The sequence below is a fragment of the Penicillium canescens genome, assembly GCF_028828765.1.
Source record: "Penicillium canescens strain IBT 15451 chromosome Unknown utg000002l_segment0_segment0, whole genome shotgun sequence".
Taxonomy (NCBI): Eukaryota; Fungi; Ascomycota; class Eurotiomycetes; order Eurotiales; family Aspergillaceae; genus Penicillium; species Penicillium canescens.
In genome coordinates this window covers 412,175-434,178 of record NW_026703964.1, presented here as the reverse complement: position 1 = coordinate 434,178, position 22,004 = coordinate 412,175, and the positions used below count along the sequence as shown (strand labels likewise).

The following is a 22,004-nucleotide window of genomic DNA, read 5'->3' as shown; positions in this document are numbered from 1 at the left end:
TAGTCATCTTATATTGATTTGTTCATGGACAAATATGCACGTACTTTACAACTCGCTAGTCAAAAGAGGTTCGGAATCATGCCGACAATGATCAATTCAGAGTTTTACCGAGGCTTGTATAGCGTATGATGCAGCGCGCTAATAATGGTGTATCTAGCTGTTGGTGGGCCTTGGTATTCCCCTAGTTTATTGGCGTATGCGCAAGCAACTAATTAACTAATTAACTAATTAAGTAACTAGTTATAAGAGTTAAGAAACCAAAAAAAAACCTGTGCATTATCACATCTAGGTGTTGATCAGCGGATGGGGAAAGGACAAGCTCTGTCCCACGGGAAGCCACAGCATGTACTCTTTGGATTGGAGGCTTCGGGTAGTCTAAAAGCGGTAAGTTGAAACGCAGCCCCCATCTGATCGTCACAGCGATCGTTGTGCTCGGACCCAAAATCTAATCTAGGATACGAAGTGTAGTAGTTCTGTGATCTTTGATCTTTTTGCCGGAAATAAGTCGGCGTCCGAGTGGAACAAGTAATACCAAGCAATACCAAGTAATGAGCCTAGTGGAGCCGCTACGTAGTTTAGCCGCAGATGGCCCGTTTAAATGATTCGTTGAAACCTAGGGCCGGAAGAAGCAATTGCCCCCGATATCCCTTCACCAGAATATATAGCTTCGGACACCGAATCTTGGATGGGATTCGACCATGTCCATGTCCACGGGACTCTAATGCTTGTCAGGTCTTGTCTTCCCCCTCTTCTCCTTGGCGCTGAATCCTTCGCTCCTTTAGGCCAGCTTGAGCCTTCCCAACCAATCACAGCACTGGAAATCCAGGGGAGAGACACACACCCCTGCACATACCGACTCGGACTCTGACTCTGTCCTATGCCTTGACTTTTCCACCGCTCCCCCTGAGCGGTTTCCAAGATTATCCTCTCGGCGCGTTTTACACTTCCGGACTATGTATTTTTCCATTTTTACGTGAGCTCTTTGGGGATAGTGTTTATGTTTGTTCTATCTTGTTCTGCTTCGTATCCGAGAAAATTTGTCTGTTTCATCTATTAATATTCTTTGACCACCTGGTCTTCTCTTATTTACGATTTATGTTTTATCGATGAAAGAAACTTCGAACACAACAGGGGCTATGGCGGAAAATTCCCTAGAAGCGCAACAGGAGAAGCAGACACCTCCATCGACACTATCATCAGATCATCAGTCGGCCAAATCTCAAAATGTTGTTGAATCCAACACTGAGGCCAAACCAGGTCCTCCAGGTCCTCCAGGTGGCCCAGGTGGTGGTGATAGACCCTTTGGGCCTGGTATGGGTCCCCCGGTTGAGTATCCAAAGGGTCTCAAGCTCTACTCAATCATCATCCCCCTTTACTTTACAGCCTTTCTCACCGCACTGGTAGGTCATTTTCTCCCCCAGAGCTTTTTTCAATTGACGTGCTGGATCATTGACTTGCCGCGACGCGATAGGATCGCACCATCATCGTGAACGCCATTCCCAGTATCACTAATCAATTCAACTCCATCGATGATGTCGGTTGGTACGGTAGTGCATATCTACTGACCTTTTGCGCCTTTCAACTGCTTTTTGGCAAGATTTACTCTTTCTATAATCCGAAATGGGTATTTGTGACCGCCGTGGTCATCTTCGAAATTGGGTCTGCTATCTGCGGTGCCGCGCCCAATTCGGTAGCCCTGATAATTGGTCGAGCGATCGCGGGCCTGGGATCATCTGGGATCTTTGGTGGTAGTGTGATCATCACCTTCTTCACTGTCCCATTGCATCTGCGGCCCATCTTCTCAGGCATTGTCAGCCTCATATTTGCCCTCGCATCCGTCACAGGCCCATTGATTGGTGGTGGGTTCACGGAAAACGTTACCTGGCGCTGGTGCTTCTACCTCAATCTGCCTATTGGCGCAGTGGCCATAGTGGCGATCATGCTGGTGCTCAAGATGCCTCCGGCGCGCAAGGCCGGAACCCCTATGCGAGAGCAGTTTTTGCAGATGGACCCGCTGGGCAATCTATGCCTGATTCCGGGGGTGGTGTGCCTGCTGCTTGCTCTGCAATGGGGCGGGGAAACCTATGCCTGGAATAGTGGACGTGTTATTGCTCTTTTAGTTCTGGCAGTAGTGTTGCTGCTGGCCTTCATTGGAATTCAGATCTGGCGTCCGGACACCGCCACCATTCCACCCCGGGTCATGAAGCAGCGCAGCATTGCCGCCGGGGTTGTCTTCACCCTAATGGTCACCGCAGCTATGATGACTTTCACCTACTACCTGCCAATTTGGTTTCAAGCCATCAAGTCTGCGTCTCCAGTCCATTCAGGTGTCATGATGTTACCCACAGTCATCTCGTCTGCAGCTGCTAGTCTCATATCAGGTTTCCTGATCAATCGTATCGGCTACTACACACCGTTCATGATCGGCGGATCAGTGCTCATGTCTATTGGGGCCGGTCTTATGACAACTTTCACCCCGCATATGAGCGAAGGGAAATGGATCGGCTACCAGATCCTTTGGGCGGTTGGTTGTGGAATGAGTATTTCCTCCATCCCTTCACTTTCGTTAGAGGCGCTTCTAACATACATCCTAGGCATGCAACAAGCGTCTTTGGCTGCTCAAGCCGTCCTCCCTCGTCCAGATGCTCCGATCGGGATCTCCTTGGTCTTTTTTGCGCAGTCGTTGGGTGGTTCTGTGTTCCTCTCTGTGGACCAGGCCATATACAGCAACAAACTATCAGCCAACCTTGGTGCTCTCGCCAATGTGACTGCTAGCGGAGTAACGAGTATTCAAGATCACGTGAGATCTCAGGACCTGCCACGGTTTTTGACTGGATACAATGGGGCGGTAATGGACGTGTTTCGTGTAGCTTTGGCGGCTTCTTGCGCATGTGTGGTGGCATCTGTTTTTATGGAGTGGAAGAACGTAAAGGCTGAAAAGGGTGGCATGGGAAAGCCTGCTGGCCCGGGTGTCCCTGGTGGCCCTGGTGGCCCTGGATCAGGGGGTCCAGGAGTGAGTCCTGAAAAGGGACCGTCAACTGGCGATGGATCAACAACTATGAAGCCGAACGGTGATGCTGACGCTCAAGTTTAGCCTATGGCTATGTCGGACCACTCCTGTCTGGCTGGATAATGCATTTTGTCCGCAAGACTACAGCGTGGTCAACTAAAATTGGCTCTAGCTTGAGTATGGTGCATTTTGTCAGAGACACCAATTGCTACGGATTTCTATCTTCTCTTCTGCCTTTTTCTTGTCTACAGTAATTCTCACCAGATAGATCCAGTTATTAGATAGATCCCTCTCCACTATTGATTTTAAGGTCATTTTACCAATTCTATCGCAAGAAAGCATTATGATCACCTTTCCCCAACCCCCACATACAGTTCTGGGACTACAAGGCCGTTACAATAGCATCAGGAGCTTCGACCAATAACATTGACTCTTTGTTTGCCGATAGCAAATGCGTGCCCATGCGTCAAGTAACAGTCGGAAGCCGAAGACCGATATTTTGGCCATGAGATCAGCAGTCTCCGAGTAGGCTGCCGCGAAAAGTTGTAATCGACATGAAGATATGTAATTCATAGAAGCTACTGACCCCAGAGACACCTAGCACCATCTAGCCTCCAACAATTCCACGAACTCCACCATGTCATCGAATCTGCTCAACTCGACAAATCTTTTCGACGTGACCGGCTGCATTGCCGTCGTCACTGGCGGCGGTACAGGTCTAGGGCTCATGATGGCTAAGGCTCTTGAGGCCAACGGAGCCAAGGTGTATATAATCGGGCGCCGATTGGAGATACTACAGAAAGCCGCCGAAGAATCCGTACAGTTCCTTACATCCGTAACTACAATTTAGTGACGGTGCACTGACGCTGTTGGCTTTCCCTGATAGAAATTCAACAACATCCATCCCCTGCAGTGTAGCATCACCTCACATGATGAGCTCCAGTCCGCCGTCGACCATATTGCTGCCCAAGATGGCCACATCAATCTCCTCATCAACAACGCCGGCATTTCAACGCCGAACTTGGGCCCGCATAACACCCGACCCACGCCCAAATGGGACATCGCCAAGGTGCGAGACTACTGGTTCCAAAAGTCCTTCGAGGACTACGCGACCGTGTTCGAGACAAACACCACCGCAGCCCTTATGGTGACGTTTGCCTTTCTTGAGTTACTGGACAAGGGAAATAAGGTGCGCGCTGCTGGGGCAGGTTCGCCTAATGCGCGTTTCAATGGCAACGGCATTGCAAATGTCGGAAGCAGCCGCGAGTATATCCGCAGCCAGGTGGTCACGGTCAGCAGCGTGGGCGGGTTCGGGCGTGATAACTCGGCCTTCATATATGGGGCCAGCAAGGCGGGGACGACGCATATGATGAAGAATATGGCGACGTATCTAGCGCCGTGGAGAATACGGGTCAACGTCGTTGCACCGGGGTGTATGTTTCTTTTCCCTTCTTTGTTAGATCTGATGATGACTGGGATGAGGTGCTGACTGGCGCAGATTTCAACACGGATATGATGGGTGGTTTCTCCAAAGCGACCAACGGCCGCTTGCCCATGGCTTTGGCGCTCGAGGAGCGGTTTGGGGATTCTCAGGAGATTGGAGGGACGATTGTGTACCTTGCTTCGAAGGCTGGAGCGTACTGCAATGGATTGGTCATGCTGGTGGATGGCGGATATGTGTCCAATAAGCCAAGTACTTATTAGATTGTTAGAAATTTGAATCCTTTACCTAAATTGCCATTGAAGCTACACTACGGAACAATCGGTAGAGAGATTATTTAGCTTGTACTGGCAACGACAGCAGAACAGTCCGTTCGACGGTCCCTTCGACAGTAGTAGGACCCTTAACCTCCAACGCAGCAAGAGTAGGCTGTATCTTCTCCCCTCGAGATGCCATTATGTACCCCTGATAATCATTCTCACGACAGACCGTCAGTGCCTGATGGTAGCTGGGGAACCCTCCGAACCAGTTCAATGGCTCCTGCTTTTTCCCCGGAATATTTGCCCCAGAATAGTACGAGGCAGACGTCGACGAGAAAACAAAACGGTCCCACAGCCGTTGCGTCAAGCTCTTCCACTCCGCCTCTGCATCCACTGTGTTTTCGATCCTTGTTATTCCTCTCGCTGTCATGTCTAGGATGAGTTGTTCGACAAACTCCCCCTGTAGCTCGATGCAGGAAGGCCCGTTGGAAAATGCTGTCGGCGCCTGAGGTCCGTAGAAAAAGAACATGTTCGGGAATTTGCTGGTGGATAGACCCAGGCTCGTTCTAACTCCTGTTTCTGGGTCCTGCCAGCGGTCCTTCAGTGTCCTGCCTTCCGTGTCACGGATGGAGATCGCCGTCAATGCGCCTGTGTTGGTGTCAAATCCTGTTGCCAGGACAATCACATCGAATTGTTTCAGGCCCTCATTCTGAGTGACGATGCCCTCCTCAGTGAATTCGACTATTCTAGAGGCGTTGCTGTCAATCAATTCGACATTCTCCCGGTTGAATGCCTCATAATAGTTGATTTCGAACGGGGTGCGCTTTCCCCCGAACGTATGCACTGCCTCTAGGGGAGCAAGCAAATCCTTGTATGTCGGATCCTCAATTCGTTCGCGGGTTCTTTCGGCCCAGAACCGCCACGCTGCCCTATTGACCTCCTGATCCACGAAGACGTCAAAGTATGTCGACAGTAACGGGTGAAAACCGCCCTTTTCCCAGGCCGCCTCGAACACCCCCCGCCGCTGTTCTTCGTCATCCTCGTTCCACCGACGCGGGACGAACCCAACATCCTGTCCGCCAAACTTTTCGTATTTGGCCTGTCGCAGCAGGGTGGCCAACTCGCCGCTGTCTTTCAGCTGCCGTTGTTCCTCGGCGATAAGGGGCCGCTGCCGGGCCGGGAGCGCAGTACACGGCGTGCGTTGGTAAACGGTCAAATGACCTACCTGCTCCGCAATAGTCTGAATGATCTGGACTGCACTGGCTCCTGTGCCTACAACAGCCACCCTCTTGCCCTTCAGGTCAATTCCGTCTTGCGGCCAGGCGGAGGAATGGAAAGATGGCCCAGCGAAGGTGTCTAGACCTGGGATATTGGGGATATACGGCTTGGAGGCGAACCCAAGGGCCGGGATGAACCAGCGACCGCGGATATTTGTGATGGAGCCATCGATCCCTGCGCACTCAACCGTCCACTGGTGAGTCGACTCATCGAATTGCGCCCCTGTCACAGTCGTGTTATACTGGATGTCTCCGTGTAGCTGCCACTTGTCCAGCACGTACGCAAAGTACCGCCGGAGCTCCTCGTATCCGGGTAGCAACTCGCTCCAGGTCCAGTCCTGGCAGAGCTCTGGATCGGTATACTGGTAGACCGGGTATCGACTGTCGACTCGAGCCCCCGGGTAGCAATTCCAGTACCAGACGCCACCTGCCTGGGGGCTTTCTCGACGCAGAGGACCTTCAGACCGGCCTTTCGGAGTCTATACACCGTCAGTGTGTGCTTTGGACGCCTTCCAAACAAGCGAAGTAAAGTACCTATGAGTTATCCATAATCCTCCGAAGCCAGCTCCTACTACTAGGACGTCTACCTGCTGTGCGCTCGCCATTATGATGTTTACTGTAGAGAGTTGGCAAATAGAATGCGTGTCCCATTTTGCACTACCATTTCTCTTCTGATATACCCCCAAACAGAGACATTAAACACTATGAGCGGTAGCCCGCCATGACCAATGGCGTTGTCCACTCGGACAACGAAGGGATTATCGGTCGGCATCCGTTAGGACCAATAGTTTCAGTCACATTAAGCTAGTGAGTCGGCGACTTCACAGGCGGCCGGGGTCGTCCGTCAAGTCTTCAACTCTCCTGCCAATGCGTTGATCATTTCACACCTCCGGGCCAGTTTCTTTCCGACGTGCCGCATCCCGCCATCTTTCCCTCCAATTGCTAGGTATCTCGCTGTTTCTAGACTAGGTGGCCTATCAGCTGATGTGGGAAAGGCAACATCCCACTGCCCCAAAGTCTCCCTACTCCCCGGTCTCCGTCCCGATGCGAATTCAGCCCAGCTCCCACTCACCCGAGCTGCGAGCGCCAATTCATCCGGGTTGAAGATATAGTATGTACTGTCTAGGTCGTTGAACACATATGGCATGTCTGAGAAGTGGACGACGCCAAGATACGATTTTCCCTGTTGCGCGAGAGCTGTCGCGAACGGTGTCTGCTGCAGTTCGTACAAATAGATTTCTGCTTTTTGTGCTGAGGAGCAGGCATGCTCGAATAGCAACAAGGCTTGGTAAAGTGATGGACAGGCCACCGTGATGTCGCGAACGATGGCCGCTGCGGTGTGCCAGGCCGGGGTCATTTGTGCTTCCCTCTCTTTATCTTGGACTTGATAGTCAGACTCCGGGTAAAGGACGAGCAAGTCCGCAATACTCGACGCATTGAGAGAGGGATACATGCCAGATAGGAGGTTCGAGATATCTGAGAGTGTACTTATGCTGGTTGGGACGTGAAGGGAGGCTTCGTCGCGATTCCAGCCGATGATCAGTGGAATGCTCTTCTTCGGAAAGTGACCAGCTGACATTAACGTCGAAGGGGCAGAAGGCAGGATCGTTCCATCAACAGTGGGTATGCTATAACAGTGGAGAGTTCGTCAGCTCCTTTTTCTTCCCTTCCTGTCTGAAGGTTCAGGAAACTCACAAAGCCCCGAATCCGTCTCCCGGACTCACTTTGTATGCCACTTTGAATGTGTTGTTCACCAGGAGATCCAATGGTTGATCCCGCAGACACTGTATTATGGCAGTAGTATTCGTTTCTTTCTCCTCTTCTGAGACTGTCCCAGAAGAATCAAGGCAGCCGACCTCCCTTGCCACAGCCAGAGAATTACTCGCACTAGTATCTCCAGCTACACCAGCAAGAGAGGTAACTGCACCGCTCTGGGCAATGACCCGATCGACCGGCAGACTATCATCATCCGAAGATGCCAGCATATGCAGGTTTGCAAATACCGCACCGACATCCTCACCGAACAGTGTGACATTGTCAGGATCCCCGCCAAACAACGCAATGTTCCTCCTAACCCAGTCAAGTGTGAGGCGCTGATCTCGCAGACCGACGTTGGTCGAGTTGGATGCCCGTAAAGCAGGGAAATCCGCGAAGCCGAACACTAGTAGTTGCATTCAGTAGTTGACAATTAGACAGATGATGTAGTAGGAACATACGGTTTACGCGGTAATTCATTGCTACGTACAACACCGGCGTTCCAAGCTCAGCGGCTCGTCTAACAAGTCCGACCGGGTTGTAGGAGGCATCGTAGATAGTACCCACTGTGCTGCCGCCGCCATAGACAAATACCATTACTGGTAGCTTGTTCAAATTTGTGGTCGCGCCTGTGCCGGCTGGCCGTGCGATGCGGAGAGTCAAACAATCTTCTGAAACATTCTCGAGGATTGTGTACGGGTCCGCGGGGAGGGGAATACGCGGCTGAGGACATGCGGTTCCCGGGAACGTGGCGTTGATGATGCTGTTCGTGGTGGGTGTATAGGCTCTTGGGGGCGAAAAACGATGAATTCCGCTTGTGTCGTGGGCGTAGGGAATGTTAAGGAATTCTTCGACATGGGTGTTTGTGCGGATGCCGTAGTAGGTGATGTTGGAGTCAGGATTGAATACCGTTGCAGGAGACCAAGTGTTATATTGGGTAAAGGGATAGATGGAGGCAATGCCTAGGACAATTTGATCAATGAAACGCATTATAGCAATTCACTCTATGTAAGAAACCGTATCCAAGGCTGATTTTAGATATAACTCTGACAGAGCTTCGTCTTAAAAAGTAACGCGTGCACTATTTGGTCTTTCGGGGACCGAAACTGGTCACTCGAGGCTATCGCTACTAGTCCCGGCCAATCTCCAGAATCGTCATCGCACTACCGACAGGCTGAATGGCCCGGATTATCTTCAAGGTCGAGTCTGCCGCCTGCACTAGTGCCTCCCACTCCTCCATCCCCCGCTCGTGGCTATTGAACGTCTGCATCATCGTCATATCCCGCACACGCAGAAGCGCCTCCTCACTAACCGGCGCACTACCCGGATTGGGAAGAACGGTATCCATCACAAGTATGCGACCACCAAGCCGAATCAGAGCCGCAGCCAGATGGGACAGGATCTTTTGGGCTTCGTCGCGGGGCCAGTCGTGCAAGATCATCCGGAGGAGGTACACATCTCCGTCAATCACAGGTTGCGGAGTGAAGAAATCGTGACTTTGGAATGTAACCCGCGAGGACACAGCGTCAGGGACCTGGGATACAGAAGTCTTAATGACCATGGGAAGGTCTTGGACGATGAATTTCAGCTGCGGGAAAATCTCCGCGAGAGAAATGCTAGCGTGGCCGCTTGAGCCACCCACCTATTTTGAATCAAGTTAGCAAAACCGAAAGTTTTAACCAACATTTGCAACAATTGACTTACATCCACCACAGTGGCGTTTCCCAGATTCGCCCAGTCGTACCCCTGAATCAAGTGCTTGATGTTTGTCCCCTCGCCCTTGGCCACGTTCTTCATGTATCCGGAAAATCGCTGGGTAAACTCCGGAGAGCTCGAGAGATAATCGAAAAAGGGCAGGTCCGTTTTCAGCGCCAGGTTGAAGGCAGTCTCTGTCTTCTTCGTTGTCTCGCCCCATTTTAGCGTCGCCTCGACCAGCTTGGGCGCCATTGGAGCCGAATCCTCAGCCAGGAACAGCGCCCAGTCGCACAGTGACGGGTTTGATACGAAATGCGCTGATGTCTTGCTGTGCGAAACCTGATTCAAGACTTTCTCTTGAAGGAAGTTGCCCGTGATAGCCATGCGAGTTATACTCTTGAGCTGGTGGAGCGGTACGTGGGCTGCAGCCGCGAGATCAGGGTACGATATATTGCTATCACTCGGGACGAGCGAGGGGATTTTGAAGTGGCAGAGCCATTGAATTGCGGCAAGATGCTGAGGCTAATTTTATCCTTAGGATTTTGTTTGGAAGGGGAAGATGTTTGGGTTGTCTATAAACTTACGTAGACTGCCAATCGTGCCAGGTATTGGTTAGGCTCGATGATGAGCTGCTCAAGTCGGTAAGCATTCTCAAGAATGACCTGTCGAGCCTCTTGAATCTCAGCAGGCGCAGAGCAGGGCAATGTATTGAGGCCATTGAGCTTGATATCGTCAAAGGAAGGGTGTGGATGGCCCGTGGAGGCACAGAAGGCTGCGATTATTTTGGCCGAAGCACTAATTTGGTCAGCCAAGACCTCAAGGGGAGAAGATTGCGGTGAGTTGGTCATGGTCGAGGATTCAGTCGTGTTGTTCTGGAATGTATCCTAGGCTTACAGGGCATATCTGAGTAATTTTATTAGAGAGAAGCGGAAATAGTGTCGGCCTTGTCATATTGTTCCTCTGCGACATCGGAAAGTACTTTTTCGGTCCCCGAAGATACCATGCAAGAGGTTCATTTCGCCATGCAGTGAAGAGATAATTAGGCGATGCAATTAAAATAAGTTGAATAAGTAGAAAATTTTTTAAAAAACATTACTCAGGTTCATCTTCTGTAAACGCAAGCCAGAGTAGTTGATGCCTCTACGACTGTCCTCTAGGGCTTATGAATCTTACCACGTCCGACCTTCTCGACTCTTTCTTTCTCTTCGATTTTTGTGATTTGTGTACTTTTCAGCATGAAGTGTCGTTTCAAAATACTCTTCCTGCTCTTGAGCTATGTTCTCACCACATTTGCCGCGCATGTCAAACGGGAACTCACTCTGACCTGGGAAGAAGGTGCTCCCAATGGCCAGAGTCGCTATATGATTAAGACAAATGGACAATTTCCCTCCCCTGAATTAATCTTTGATGAGGGTGATGATGTGGAAGTATGACCTTTATTGGTTCAATAGGCTCGAGGAAATAGTGAAGGCTGATAGCTCCGCAGATCGTCGTGCATAATAATATGCACGAGAATACCACCATCCATTGGCATGGGATTCTGTAAGCCTGAACTCTGTCGTCAGATATCTTGTGCACCTGCAGTACTAATAATGACCGAACAGGATGCAAGATACCCCATGGTCAGATGGAGTACCGGGTTTGAGCCAAAAGCCTATTGAGCCTGGCGAGAGCTATGTCTATCGTTTCACTGCGTATCCTCCCGGGCAATATTGGTCCGTACTATGTGTGCTCCCCTAAGGACAAACTGAGACTAATCGAGCATCAGGTACCATTCGCATTCCCGAGCCACTTTGTTAGATGGTCTCTATGGGGCGCTATTTATTCGGTATGCTGTGTGTCTTTAGTACTTCGCCCCAAGAAAATGCTAACACACTCGAGACGGAAGCCAGGAACCCCAGGACCGTGGGCAATGATCAGCGAAGACCCAGTGGAGATCCAAGCCATGGCACGCGCTGCCAATAATCCGCAGATTATCCTTCTATCAGATTGGGATTATTACACCTCTGAACAATACAAAGAGGCCGATGCAAATAGCCGTCTCCAGATATTGTACGACAAGAACTCTTCTCCCTCATTCTAACATGCTAACCGTCGCAGCTGTGTTGATAGTATTTTGATCAACGGAAAAGGGAGCTTGTATTGCCCTGGTCATCAGTGGCTCATTGATAAGCAAATTCCGTTCATGCACAAAAGTTGGCCAAACGATACCATTACCGACAAGGGGTATGTCCATGTTTCTTCTCTTTTATATCAAGGAAAGCAATATTGACAATCACAGCTGCTTCCCATTCGTCCCTTCCACCGAAGGCCCCTGGCTTAAGGATGGCAATGTCTCAGCCATTCCTCCGGGTTTACAAGAAGGCTGTAACCCCCACACTGGTCCCACGGAGATCATTGAGGTTGATGCAAAAGATCGATGGGTCAGTGTCAACTGGATCGGCGGCTCGACCTTCAAAACGCTGCAGCCCACGATAGACGACCACGAAATGTGGATCTACGAGGTTGACGGCCACTACATCGAACCACGCCGGGCAGACACCTTCCTAATCTGGGCCGGGGAGCGGTACTCGGCTCTCATTCGGCTCGACAAGAAACCAATGGACTACTCCATCCGCGTGCCTGACGGTGGTTACTCGCAAATGATCACAGGCTTCGGTATCTTACGATACAAGAACGGGGACCCGGACGCTCGCCGTCCTCCCGATCGGTTCGGGGTCACAACAAGCTCGCACCCGTACTTCGGCTACAACGCCTGGCCAACACGCGAAGGGATCGTCTTTCTAGACAAATTTGATCTGCCACCCTGGCCACCCAAGGTTCCTTTCACCGGCGATGGTGACGCAATGCACGTCCTGTTCCTAGGCAAAGCCAACTCGACCTGGGAGTTTACTTTAAGTGGCAAGAAGAAGTACCCTTCCGACCGGTCGGCGTACCGTCCTCTGCTGTACAACGTCAACAGTCCCGAGGCCCACGACGACGATTTGATCATTCGCACTCAGAATGGTACCTGGCAGGATATCGTCCTCCAGGTGGGCCACTCGCCCCTTTGGCCAGTTGACTTCCCGCACGCCGTGCACAAGCATGCCAATAAGTTCTGGCGGCTGGGTTCTGGCCAGGGAATCTGGAACTACTCCTCCGTCGGCAAGGCCATGGCCGATCATCCGGAGAACTTCAATCTGGTCAATCCACCCTACCGCGATACCTTCCTCACAGAGTTCACAGGAGCGATGTGGGTGGTCCTGCGGTATCAGGTGACTTCTCCCGGGGCCTGGTTGCTGCACTGTCACTTTGAGATGCATCTCGAAAACGGCATGGCCATGGCCATTTTGGATGGAGTAGACAAGTGGCCCGAAGTGCCGGAAGAGTATATCCTAGACTCTCATGGATTCCGTGAGGAAGATATGAAGCCTGAGTTACAAAGTGCTTTCTTCCAGGTCTTTAATCAGCTTGTCTTCCAGGTGCCTGCGTGGCTGTTGGTGGGTACAATTTTATCGTTTTGTATAGCTGTTTGGGCCATTGTCAGACTCATGAGGTGGAGAAAGGAGCGGCAACGGGTCATGATCAACTATAGTCCATTAGGATCTGGCCCTATCGTTAGTCGAGATGATAAGGACGGTCTGTAATAAGTATGGAGTAAGCGACAGATAGTTCGGATGGGTCTTATCATATATATTGTAGTGGTGGAACAAGTGACAGTAGGACATTAGTGGCCTAAGGTATCACAAAAGCCTTAGGAGATATGCAGTTTTCGAGAGAGAGAGATATGAGCATCATCGATGATCCTAATATGACTATAGTTCTTTACTAGAATCTTTATTTATGGTATAGCTAAGTCCAGTGCGAAAGCCACCTATAGAGACTGCTCTTTACGCCTAAGCGAAGCGTGTGAGTGGTTATGTTAGGACCCTGCGAGGCCGTAGAGTAGTCGGATAAGTTCGGGAAGTAGAGTCTAACGGCAAATGTAAGTGTAGGTACAATAAGAGACTAATTGCTCGTCTGCTATGCGATGGCTAGCGAGAGCACTAGGTATATAATGCGCTTATCTAATGTGAGAAGCGACATACACGGTCGTCCTAGCCTATGCATGCGCTTCACTAGGCGGCCAAAGGGTGCTGTATATCCTTAGGCAGCTTCAGGCACCTGGCAGGTCGGTGTCCTGACAATTTATTACCTCATGAAATGGGGATGGCATGATGGTAGTCTGACATAGCAGATGGGTCGATATCAATAGAGAAAGCACAACCAACCACACCCACCCTCCGGTCAGGCGTAGAGAGCGGTTCCTGTAGGTGGCTATCGCAGTGGTATTGAAGCTATATCATGAATGAGGGTTCTGGTGAAACACCGTAGTCATATTGGGATGATGGAATCATGCTAATATCTCTAGAGGGAGAAGACTGTATATCCCCTGAGGCACTTGATGACACCTCAGGCCATTATTGTACTACTGTCACTGGTTCCACTACGGGGGGTTCTATTAGGTCGCCTAGTATAACCTAAAAACTAACCTAAAGTTAGGTTAGGTTAGGTTAGGTCCGGATCTAATTAGGTCGTGGAAAGTCTAAGCGCTAAGGAGTGAATAAGGGGGTGGTTATATCGCGGGGTAAATTCGATAAATGTGGCGATTAATAGTCCAGAGCTGATAGGCCTTGCTACCCGTTCTCTACCAATAACATAGGAATACGAGGAGTGAATGATCACGAGGACTCAGTACCAATCAGGCCGTATGATATCATGAGTCTTATAGTAGGCCAGCATTATATATAGCGCCTTTTTGAGCACCAAGTCATCTTCCAAAGCACATCACAAAGTATTCAAAACCATTCAAATCAAATTATTTGGCAAAATTTAAATTCCACCATGTCAGACATCCTCCGCAGAGCATCCGACGCGTTCCATAATCGCCAGCGTCAAGACTCGACCGGCTCAATGGATGCACCGACGTCTCCCGACGCAGCAAAGCCTCCCGTGCAAGAGCCAATGAATCAAAAGCCCCAGTCTGCTCAGCCTGACTCCCATGCCAAGGATCCTGTTGCTACATCAGCTAGTACGAGCCCACCTTCTCTAGTCCGAACTACACTGACAATGTCGTATAGATGGTGTTGAACATCCGAAGCATCGCCGCCATTGGGGCTGGGGATACCACGGGAAAAGCCCCGAAGCAAAGCAGCAACCGCAATCTAGCCAAGAGCAGAGAGATAATGACTGGATTTTTGGAACTTAAAAAAGATTATACTGGATGGGGTGGCTGGGGAGGTGGCCTTCAATTTGACTGTGGTGTTTCTAACCAAACATATCGACCAAACCCCTCGTACCAAATATTCCTCCCGAGTTGATTCCTCAATTAGATACATGCGTAAGTCAAAGCACATGTGTAAGCCGGGGGAAAACGATAGGGTCGCTATTCTCAAGATTTGCAAAAAAAAGGTTCCGACCACAGCTAGAAGACCCAATTTCTCTGCTCTCTTAGCTCATTCGGCCGGGGGGAGAACCTAGACCTCATCTCCAGTTTCCCTCTCAATGTATTCCTTTAACTCCGAGAAAGGAATATCAGAATCCCGAATTAGATTGGCATATTTCAGTTGCGGTTTTGAAGTAGATGGGGACAAGCGAAGTTCATTCATGGTCCCGTCAATGACCGTGTCTAGTGCAACGATGTTCAAACTACCGCGGAGTTGAGGTGAGACTGGCGCTGCCTGCAACATTCGGGAGAGGCGGAGAAGGTTTGGCATCAGCTCGAGAGTTTCCGTGGCATCCTAATGAGAGATGCTGCTTGGCCGATAAATAGTAATGGGGAGCCCGAACCGATCATGAATCTTCTCAAAATATCCTTCACCCGCCCATTTGGAAGAAGTGTATCCGTCCAGCCCATCTGCATGAGGCAGGTAAGATGACACGGACTCTTCGGAGAAGACGGCTCGCTGGGAAAAGAAGGTCACGCCTGCAGTGGAGACGAAGTGGAAGGGTATGTGGCGGCCCATAGCCGATTGGATGAGTTTGAAGTAGCCTCAAAATTCGCAGCTTTGAGACTGCGGTAGGACTTGAGATAAGAAACTTCGGGCCCATTGTGTATGATTGCGTCTGCTGTGTTGAAAATCATATCAGCATCCGCTTCGGAGAGTCCCAACTTGGGCTGGGTGAGAATTCGCGACCACTCATTCCGAACGTTATTCAATGATGCCCGTTCCTTCCACCCTGAGCGATGGCTTGTCATCTTCTCATCCGCTCTACAATCCGAGATATGAGTCCGATGACCGACGAGCATTTCCTTCTCACAGGGGCCTCGGGGATGCCCCGGCTCGAGCGCCCAGTACCTCCAGGGCCGAATTATCTTGGCTAAGCTCCTGTGGTCTTCCGACATGGAACTAACCAATAAAGATGCTATTGATTGGGAGAAGGATATCAAGTTGTTTGCGATCTGGATTCGGCCGGATCTTTTTGTCCGAGTCGGAACAAGTCTTAGATCATTGTCAAATAAGCGAGACCTGAGACCGATACTAGGTATTCTGATTTGATGTAATTCAATACGCCAAGAAAATAAACCAATCATGGTGCTACATCTTCGCATATTTGGTACGCGCCATGGGGCCGGTTCCGCGCATGTCGGATATGTATTTTTTAAACCGACTGCGACTTGAACCAAGTGGTGACACGTGTGCCGGGCAGATCGGTCGACGCGGTGCATTAATAGAAACACAAACACTCATTCACAACTCGTGGCGCAGTCAAAACCAACACGGCGAATTATAATCAACGAGACAATGCAACTGCTGTGAAGACCTATAAAAAAGGGTTCAGTTCCAACATCCGCTGGATCTTTTTCATAATCTTCCTGAGCGAGTAAATATATCCAACACCCATCCCATCACTCTCCTTGTCATCCTTTTGACTCATCGCCATCCGCAACAGCGCGGTAAGCTCCGAACTACTGAAGAGACCATCACTGGAGCCGCTGGCAGGGTCAAGACGGTACTCTGCGGGTGTTCCCAGCAAGCGCTCGATGTGAGACAGAAGATGCATGATCACCTGGACGAGAATCTTGATCTGCAGATTCCCGTACTGCACGGGAAATCCTCCAAGCTGGAGGCCCCGTACGGGTTGGAGTGATGAGATGGACTGGTGCGACATTTCAGAGACTCGCAGACGCGCAAGAAGAGGATGTTATAGATCTGGATAATCTGAATGTAGCAGGTCAGGATCACTAGAGCGGTCGAGATATCCGGTTTGGAATGGTCGGAAGGCGGGAGGATCCTTAATTCTGGAGTGTGCAGTTGGCCAAAGGGCGAAGAGCTGATATGAAGCGGCTGCACGGCGTTGTTCAAATTCGCTGCCACGCGAGAGCAGTACATGTTAGACCCCGATGATGACAGCGTAGTGGGATCCGAGTTTGGTGACTGAAACCCAGATCCCAGCTGGTCTGTAGAGGTCTTGGGAGCGATTGTTTGAAGGATTTGCACAAACTCGGAGGTGCTTTGAAGGACCTCTCCGAGGGGATTCGAATTGGCTGCCTCCTGGCCCTGGCTGGCACACACGATATTGACCAGAGTGACACTCCAAGGTGCGGTCTTTAGTCGGTCCAGTTGCTTGCTCAGCGACTGAATCAGGACAGACAGCCTTTGAATGGCATCAGCGCTGCTCATTGTCTTCCGTGGCTGCTTGGAAGGATCTGCAGCTCTCAGGGAGTCAGAATCTAAATTTTGGCTACTAGATCTATGGATGGTGCCGGCATACGCGCTCTCCGCATCGCTTGTGCTTGGGATATGCGTGCCATTCAGCGAGGGAACCCCCTCGGGGCTCTGGCCATTCGACAGACCGACCTCCAGGAAATCATCGCTGAACCCAGAGAGGCCCAAGAGGATTGCTGGATCAAAGCCAAAAAAATGCGGGACCTCCTGGCCCTCCGAAGGGACATCAGATCTCCTGCTCCCGTGATGTTTCTCGGCGTCGAATGGATCGTTTGAAATTTGGGTGGGATCTATATCATATAACATGTCGATTTCGTCACCAGTGGTACCGCTTTGGCCTCTTACAGGCTTGCGTGGGCGTCGTTCCCGTCCATGGCTGTTTCCCGGGGTAATCTTCCGTGCAGGCCGTCCGAGAGGGCGCAGATTGCTTGTAATACACGGGGCATCGGCGCGCAGGCACCGCGCACAGGACTGGCCTGCCTGATCCTCACGAGGACATCGTAATTTGTGTCCTCTGCATCTATCACATGCGAATCTTTTGGGGGACTGCGCGTGAGTTTCTGGTGACAACATTGACATTGTGCGGGGTGGTTAGAGGTATAGACTGTCAAAAGGGTTATAGAAACAGATATGGAACAAAAAAATATGAGCGGCATTGGACATCCGATGAGCACCACGATTACTAGTGGACATCAAGCACCCAAAGGATGCCAGTTGGAGTTAGATTGCAGTTCGCAGGCAGACCCCCAGATCACAGGATGGCCCCCTCAAAAAGAAGCAGGGATTGTGATTAGCGCGTTTAATCAGGCTGCAAGCTGGGTGTAATTTCGAACACCACTCTTCAACAACGTACTTTCTCCAAATCAAGTCATCAGATTAAATTGAATTAGTGAATTAGTGGACATGAAGTTGTGGGAAAAGGCATATTAGAGGTGTAGCCTCAATCGGCTCAATTATCCACACCTTTCTCTGCTATTTGAACGTTGCAGCACGAAATTCACGGAATGGATGGTGCACCTGAAATATTAGATCTAACAATTTTCAATTTATCTCACCAACTAACAATACGATGCTATTCCGTGAATTGATTTCACGCCATCAAATGCGTCAAATAGACGGATACTAAGCGATATTGGGCGGTGAAAGGATGGGAAAAAAGGCGTACGGGTGTGTTTTCACCAGGGGGCGCATTCACTCCACTGTCTTCGTTTCAGTTGCTATCTTTATTAGCAGTAATAAAATAATCAACTGTATTTTCCTCGCACTCCTTCAGACTTATAGGTTGATCCTAATTCAGATCGCCCAGCATCTTACCCTTCTGGCTTTGTATGTAAAGATGTACTCTTGTGTTGCGTTAGTACATATGTATCTATGAGAACACGCCAGAATAGAAAATCGTGCGAAGAGACCCAGGACTTGTCGGCCCGGGGCGATTCGAGAGGTTAACGGACCCCGGACCAATAGCCCCCCGATTAGCATTGTTTGACTTTCGGAACTTTCCGAACCTTACGCTAGATCGATTCGGCCATTTATGATGCGCATCGTATTGATCTTACTAGTTCTACTACGCGAAGCCTTGCGAACTCACACTCCACAGGGGGCCAATGCAGTCAGCATGCAAGTAAACACATCGCTAGTAACGAGAATGCCTTTTATGCGAGTCATGAATCGGATCTGAAGATATGGCAAAATCCGAATCGGGGCCAACGAAGAAGAACCATAATGCTCCGAAAAGCTCGGCCAGATTGTCTCTCCGTCACCGAAGGGGTAGGTCCAATTTCTTCGAACCAAATCTTTCTCTCTTCAACCTCCAATCTTGTCCAGTAATCTGCATACGAAAATCGGATGAGCTGACAGACCTAACGGGTATCGAAATCGTCAGGTACCCGACAAGTAGCCGGATAAGGTTGGCGGGTGAGAGACTATAGCTCCATACGGAGAGAAACTGGTGCTGATATTTTAATCACCTTTTCTTGTCTTAGATATAGTATCACAGTGCTTTTGCAACTTCTCGCAGCCATGTCAGTGGAAACGAAACCCGAACTGCGAGAGGAAAATGAGCTACGAGAAGAAAATGGACTCCGAGCGGAAGACAGCAGTGAGGAAGCGATCGCCAAACCTCCGCCAATGACAAGAGGGTTCAAGTTCTGGACCATTATCTTTGCACTCTGCGTAACCGGTCTCTTGGGAGCACTTGAGAATACGGTGGTTTCGACTTCAATGCCAACGATTGTGGAGGACCTGGGCATTGGCGACAACTATATCTGGATCACGAATGCCTTCTTCCTCACCAGGTATCTTTATCCCCTACCACCAGTCGTAGTGACCCGAGCCTGAAACTGACACTTTCTGGGAATTCTCCAGTGCAGCGGTTCAGCCCTTATTTGGCCAGCTAGCCAATGTCTTCGGTCGTCGATGGTTGACAATATTTATCGTCGCCATCTTCACCTTGGGAAGCGGCATCTGTGGTGGCGCAACGGGCGCGAATATGCTCATCATCGGGCGCGCTGTTCAAGGGATTGGAAGTGGTGGCATTAACATGATCGTCGATGTGATCGTCTCGGATCTCGTTCCCTTGCGTGAGCGCGGAAATTTCATCGCCATCGTGCTCACCGTATACTCTATTGGCAGCTCTATGGGCCCCCTTGTAGGTGGAATCTTTGTTCAACGAACAACTTGGAGATGGGTCTTCTACATCAACCTGCCTGTTGGCGGGTTCGCGCTGGTGCTTCTGTTCCTGTTTCTACACACCAACTATCAAAGCAATACCACCTTTTCCCAGAAGATCAAGCGTATCGACTATATCGGCAATGTTCTCATCATGGCAGCTACGGCAGCGATACTCTGCGCATTGACTTACGGGGGCTCACGTTTTCCATGGGGCTCGTGGCGGATCGTCGTGCCGTTGGTGCTGGGCCTTGTTGGGCTGGTTATATTTATGGTCTTCGAACAATCCAAGTTCTGTCCTGAGCCCGTGGTGCCACCGCGCCTATTCAAAAATCGAACCTCCCTTGTGGTCTTCATCAATACATACTTGTTCACGGTTCTTCTCTACTGGGTGCTGTTCTTCATTCCGGTTTACTTCCAAGCCATTTTGGGGTCTTCGCCAGCCAGAGCAGGCGTTAAGATGCTGCCCATTACCCTCGTTGCGATTCCCGGCGCCGTGATTGCGGTCATAGTCCTCTCAAAATTTGGAAAGTACAAAGCCCTTCACCTGGCAGGTTTTATCATCCTCACATTGGGTATGGGCCTGTTTGCCTACCTCGACCGCTACTCCTCCGATGCGGAGTGGGTCGTTTTTCAAATCATTGCCGCGCTCGGATCTGGAATGATCCTGAACACCTTGCTCCCTGCCTTCCAGGCCCCACTTGCAGAGTCGGACCAGGCGGCTGCCACGGCAAGCTGGGCATTTATGCGTAGCTTCGGCAATATATGGGGCGTGGCTATTCCCGCTAGTATATTCAACAATCAGTTTAACAAATATGCCTATCGTATTTCAGATGCTACTGTGCGAGAGAAACTCTCCAACGGTCACGCCTACCAGCACGCGTCCAATACATTCATAAACAACCTAAGTGACCGGGTGAAGAGCGAAGTTATCGGGGTATTTTCTGACTCCCTCAAGCTTGTCTGGGAGGTATCGATTGCTTTTTGCGGTCTTGCTTGTATACTGGTGCTTTTGGAAAAAGAGCTGCCTTTGCGAAAGGAGCTTGAGACAGAGTATGGTATGACGGAAAAGGACGTCATTCAGACAAAGCAGGGGGATACTCCCGATGCTGAATATGATCCCGGGAACGAGTCTCACTCGCAAGATAATAAGCGGGATCTATAATCGATATTAGGAAAACAAATCTAAAACGTGGGTAATAAGTGGGTGCAACAAGAAGATGAGATTACGTATTGTAGTGGTGGAATCTGTGACTGTAGCGTATTATTGGCCAAGGTGTCGCAAATGCCCTAGGAAGCTTGCATGCAGTCTTCTCTTTCTAGGAAGGGCATCCATCCATCATCAATATGACTACAGCTTTTTCCACCAGATTCTTCATTCATGATATAGCTTCAAGATCAGTACTTCAGTCGCTTCCTGAGACTACTCTCTATGCCTACGGTGGGCATGGGAGTGGTTGGTTGTCTTCTCTCCATTGATATCGACCCGTCTGCTATATTAGACTGCCATCGAGCCGTCCCCATTTCAGTATGTACATGTATTGCTGAAGATTTCGCTATTAGTCCCTAGCCAGTTGAATCATGACCAGACCAATAACCTACTACGTCTGCAGTCAACTCTGCCCCTTCCTTAACGAGACGGATGTGGTGACGCCATAAGGGGCACATATGCTGGGGTTGATTGAGAGATGTCATCTTGACTCTCTGGGAGTTTGTATAAAGGTCGGCAAAGATACCTCGAGCCTGGGAGCGCGTTAGCAGATCCCAGCATGAAAGAAACGCGGGCTGGTTACCTTTCGAGATTCTGGCCATTGCGATATATGTCCTCTGGCAACTGCAAGCTCCTTTCGGGTGAGGACACTGAGTAAGAGGACGTCCAGCCTTGCGCACTTTTATCATCAATCGATCGAAATGCTGGCATTTTGAGGATCGATGACCGCGAATACATGGCTCGCTGGTTCAGGGCATTATCAGCACATCCGCAATGATATTTTCAGACAGATAAGTATACCAGGACCACTTAGCTCCCTCCTCGTCCAGAGGCATTGTGAAGAGCAAGTGTGATTTTGTCAGTGGCCTGACCAGAGAACCGCAAAGATCGCCAGATGACGATATTTAAGTCCTTGTTGTCGCAAGTGCGCTCTTCCGACCTTGACGAGACGCCTTGATATGCGTCGGTGGCGACCGGTGACCATCCTTCATGGTGTTACA

At 50.2% G+C, this 22,004-nt stretch overlaps 11 protein-coding genes across 11 annotated transcripts; 5 read left to right on the top strand and 6 right to left on the bottom strand.

The window, feature by feature from the left end:
* Positions 1-1,136: 1,136 nt before the first annotated feature.
* N7446_001353 (MDR family MFS transporter) lies at positions 1,137-3,094 on the top strand (the record flags this gene model as incomplete). The annotated part of the gene is made up of 3 exons (XM_058510102.1): positions 1,137-1,400; positions 1,472-2,540; positions 2,595-3,094. 3 exons carry the CDS (start codon positions 1,137-1,139, stop codon positions 3,092-3,094), a joined length of 1,833 nt encoding a protein of 610 aa, XP_058375638.1.
* A 553-nt stretch (positions 3,095-3,647) lies between these two features.
* Positions 3,648-4,714, top strand: N7446_001352 (SDR family NAD(P)-dependent oxidoreductase; the record flags this gene model as incomplete). Its single annotated transcript, XM_058510101.1, has 3 exons — positions 3,648-3,845; positions 3,897-4,443; positions 4,509-4,714. 3 exons carry the CDS (start codon positions 3,648-3,650, stop codon positions 4,712-4,714), a joined length of 951 nt encoding a protein of 316 aa, XP_058375637.1.
* A 70-nt stretch (positions 4,715-4,784) lies between these two features.
* N7446_001351 (flavin-containing monooxygenase) lies at positions 4,785-6,593 on the bottom strand (the record flags this gene model as incomplete). The annotated part of the gene is made up of 2 exons (XM_058510100.1): positions 4,785-6,467; positions 6,561-6,593. 2 exons carry the CDS (start codon positions 6,591-6,593, stop codon positions 4,785-4,787), a joined length of 1,716 nt encoding a protein of 571 aa, XP_058375636.1.
* A 239-nt stretch (positions 6,594-6,832) lies between these two features.
* On the bottom strand, positions 6,833-8,733 carry N7446_001350 (uncharacterized protein; the record flags this gene model as incomplete). Its single annotated transcript, XM_058510099.1, has 3 exons — positions 6,833-7,616; positions 7,684-8,149; positions 8,205-8,733. 3 exons carry the CDS (start codon positions 8,731-8,733, stop codon positions 6,833-6,835), a joined length of 1,779 nt encoding a protein of 592 aa, XP_058375635.1.
* Positions 8,734-8,872: 139 nt separating this feature from the next.
* N7446_001349 (uncharacterized protein) lies at positions 8,873-10,286 on the bottom strand (the record flags this gene model as incomplete). Its single annotated transcript, XM_058510098.1, has 3 exons — positions 8,873-9,385; positions 9,448-9,960; positions 10,023-10,286. 3 exons carry the CDS (start codon positions 10,284-10,286, stop codon positions 8,873-8,875), a joined length of 1,290 nt encoding a protein of 429 aa, XP_058375634.1.
* A 387-nt stretch (positions 10,287-10,673) lies between these two features.
* Positions 10,674-12,917, top strand: N7446_001348 (uncharacterized protein; the record flags this gene model as incomplete). The annotated part of the gene is made up of 7 exons (XM_058510097.1): positions 10,674-10,865; positions 10,925-10,980; positions 11,043-11,153; positions 11,207-11,266; positions 11,320-11,490; positions 11,539-11,664; positions 11,720-12,917. Coding segments are annotated over 7 exons (1,914 nt in total), but the record flags the coding sequence as incomplete, so codon positions are not given.
* Positions 12,918-14,301: 1,384 nt separating this feature from the next.
* N7446_001347 (uncharacterized protein) lies at positions 14,302-14,665 on the top strand (the record flags this gene model as incomplete). Its single annotated transcript, XM_058510096.1, has 2 exons — positions 14,302-14,488; positions 14,538-14,665. 2 exons carry the CDS (start codon positions 14,302-14,304, stop codon positions 14,663-14,665), a joined length of 315 nt encoding a protein of 104 aa, XP_058375632.1.
* A 711-nt stretch (positions 14,666-15,376) lies between these two features.
* On the bottom strand, positions 15,377-15,655 carry N7446_001346 (uncharacterized protein; the record flags this gene model as incomplete). The annotated part of the gene is made up of 1 exon (XM_058510095.1): positions 15,377-15,655. One exon carries the CDS (start codon positions 15,653-15,655, stop codon positions 15,377-15,379), a length of 279 nt encoding a protein of 92 aa, XP_058375631.1.
* A 566-nt stretch (positions 15,656-16,221) lies between these two features.
* On the bottom strand, positions 16,222-17,705 carry N7446_001345 (Zn(II)2Cys6 transcription factor domain-containing protein; the record flags this gene model as incomplete). The annotated part of the gene is made up of 2 exons (XM_058510094.1): positions 16,222-16,557; positions 16,587-17,705. 2 exons carry the CDS (start codon positions 17,703-17,705, stop codon positions 16,222-16,224), a joined length of 1,455 nt encoding a protein of 484 aa, XP_058375630.1.
* A 1,440-nt stretch (positions 17,706-19,145) lies between these two features.
* N7446_001344 (MDR family MFS transporter) lies at positions 19,146-20,958 on the top strand (the record flags this gene model as incomplete). The annotated part of the gene is made up of 2 exons (XM_058510093.1): positions 19,146-19,420; positions 19,491-20,958. The coding sequence occupies 2 exons, from the start codon at positions 19,146-19,148 to the stop codon at positions 20,956-20,958; spliced, it is 1,743 nt and encodes a 580-aa protein (XP_058375629.1).
* Positions 20,959-21,423: 465 nt separating this feature from the next.
* Positions 21,424-21,839, bottom strand: N7446_001343 (copper fist DNA-binding domain-containing protein; the record flags this gene model as incomplete). The annotated part of the gene is made up of 3 exons (XM_058510092.1): positions 21,424-21,536; positions 21,587-21,747; positions 21,805-21,839. The coding sequence occupies 3 exons, from the start codon at positions 21,837-21,839 to the stop codon at positions 21,424-21,426; spliced, it is 309 nt and encodes a 102-aa protein (XP_058375628.1).
* Positions 21,840-22,004: the final 165 nt, after the last annotated feature.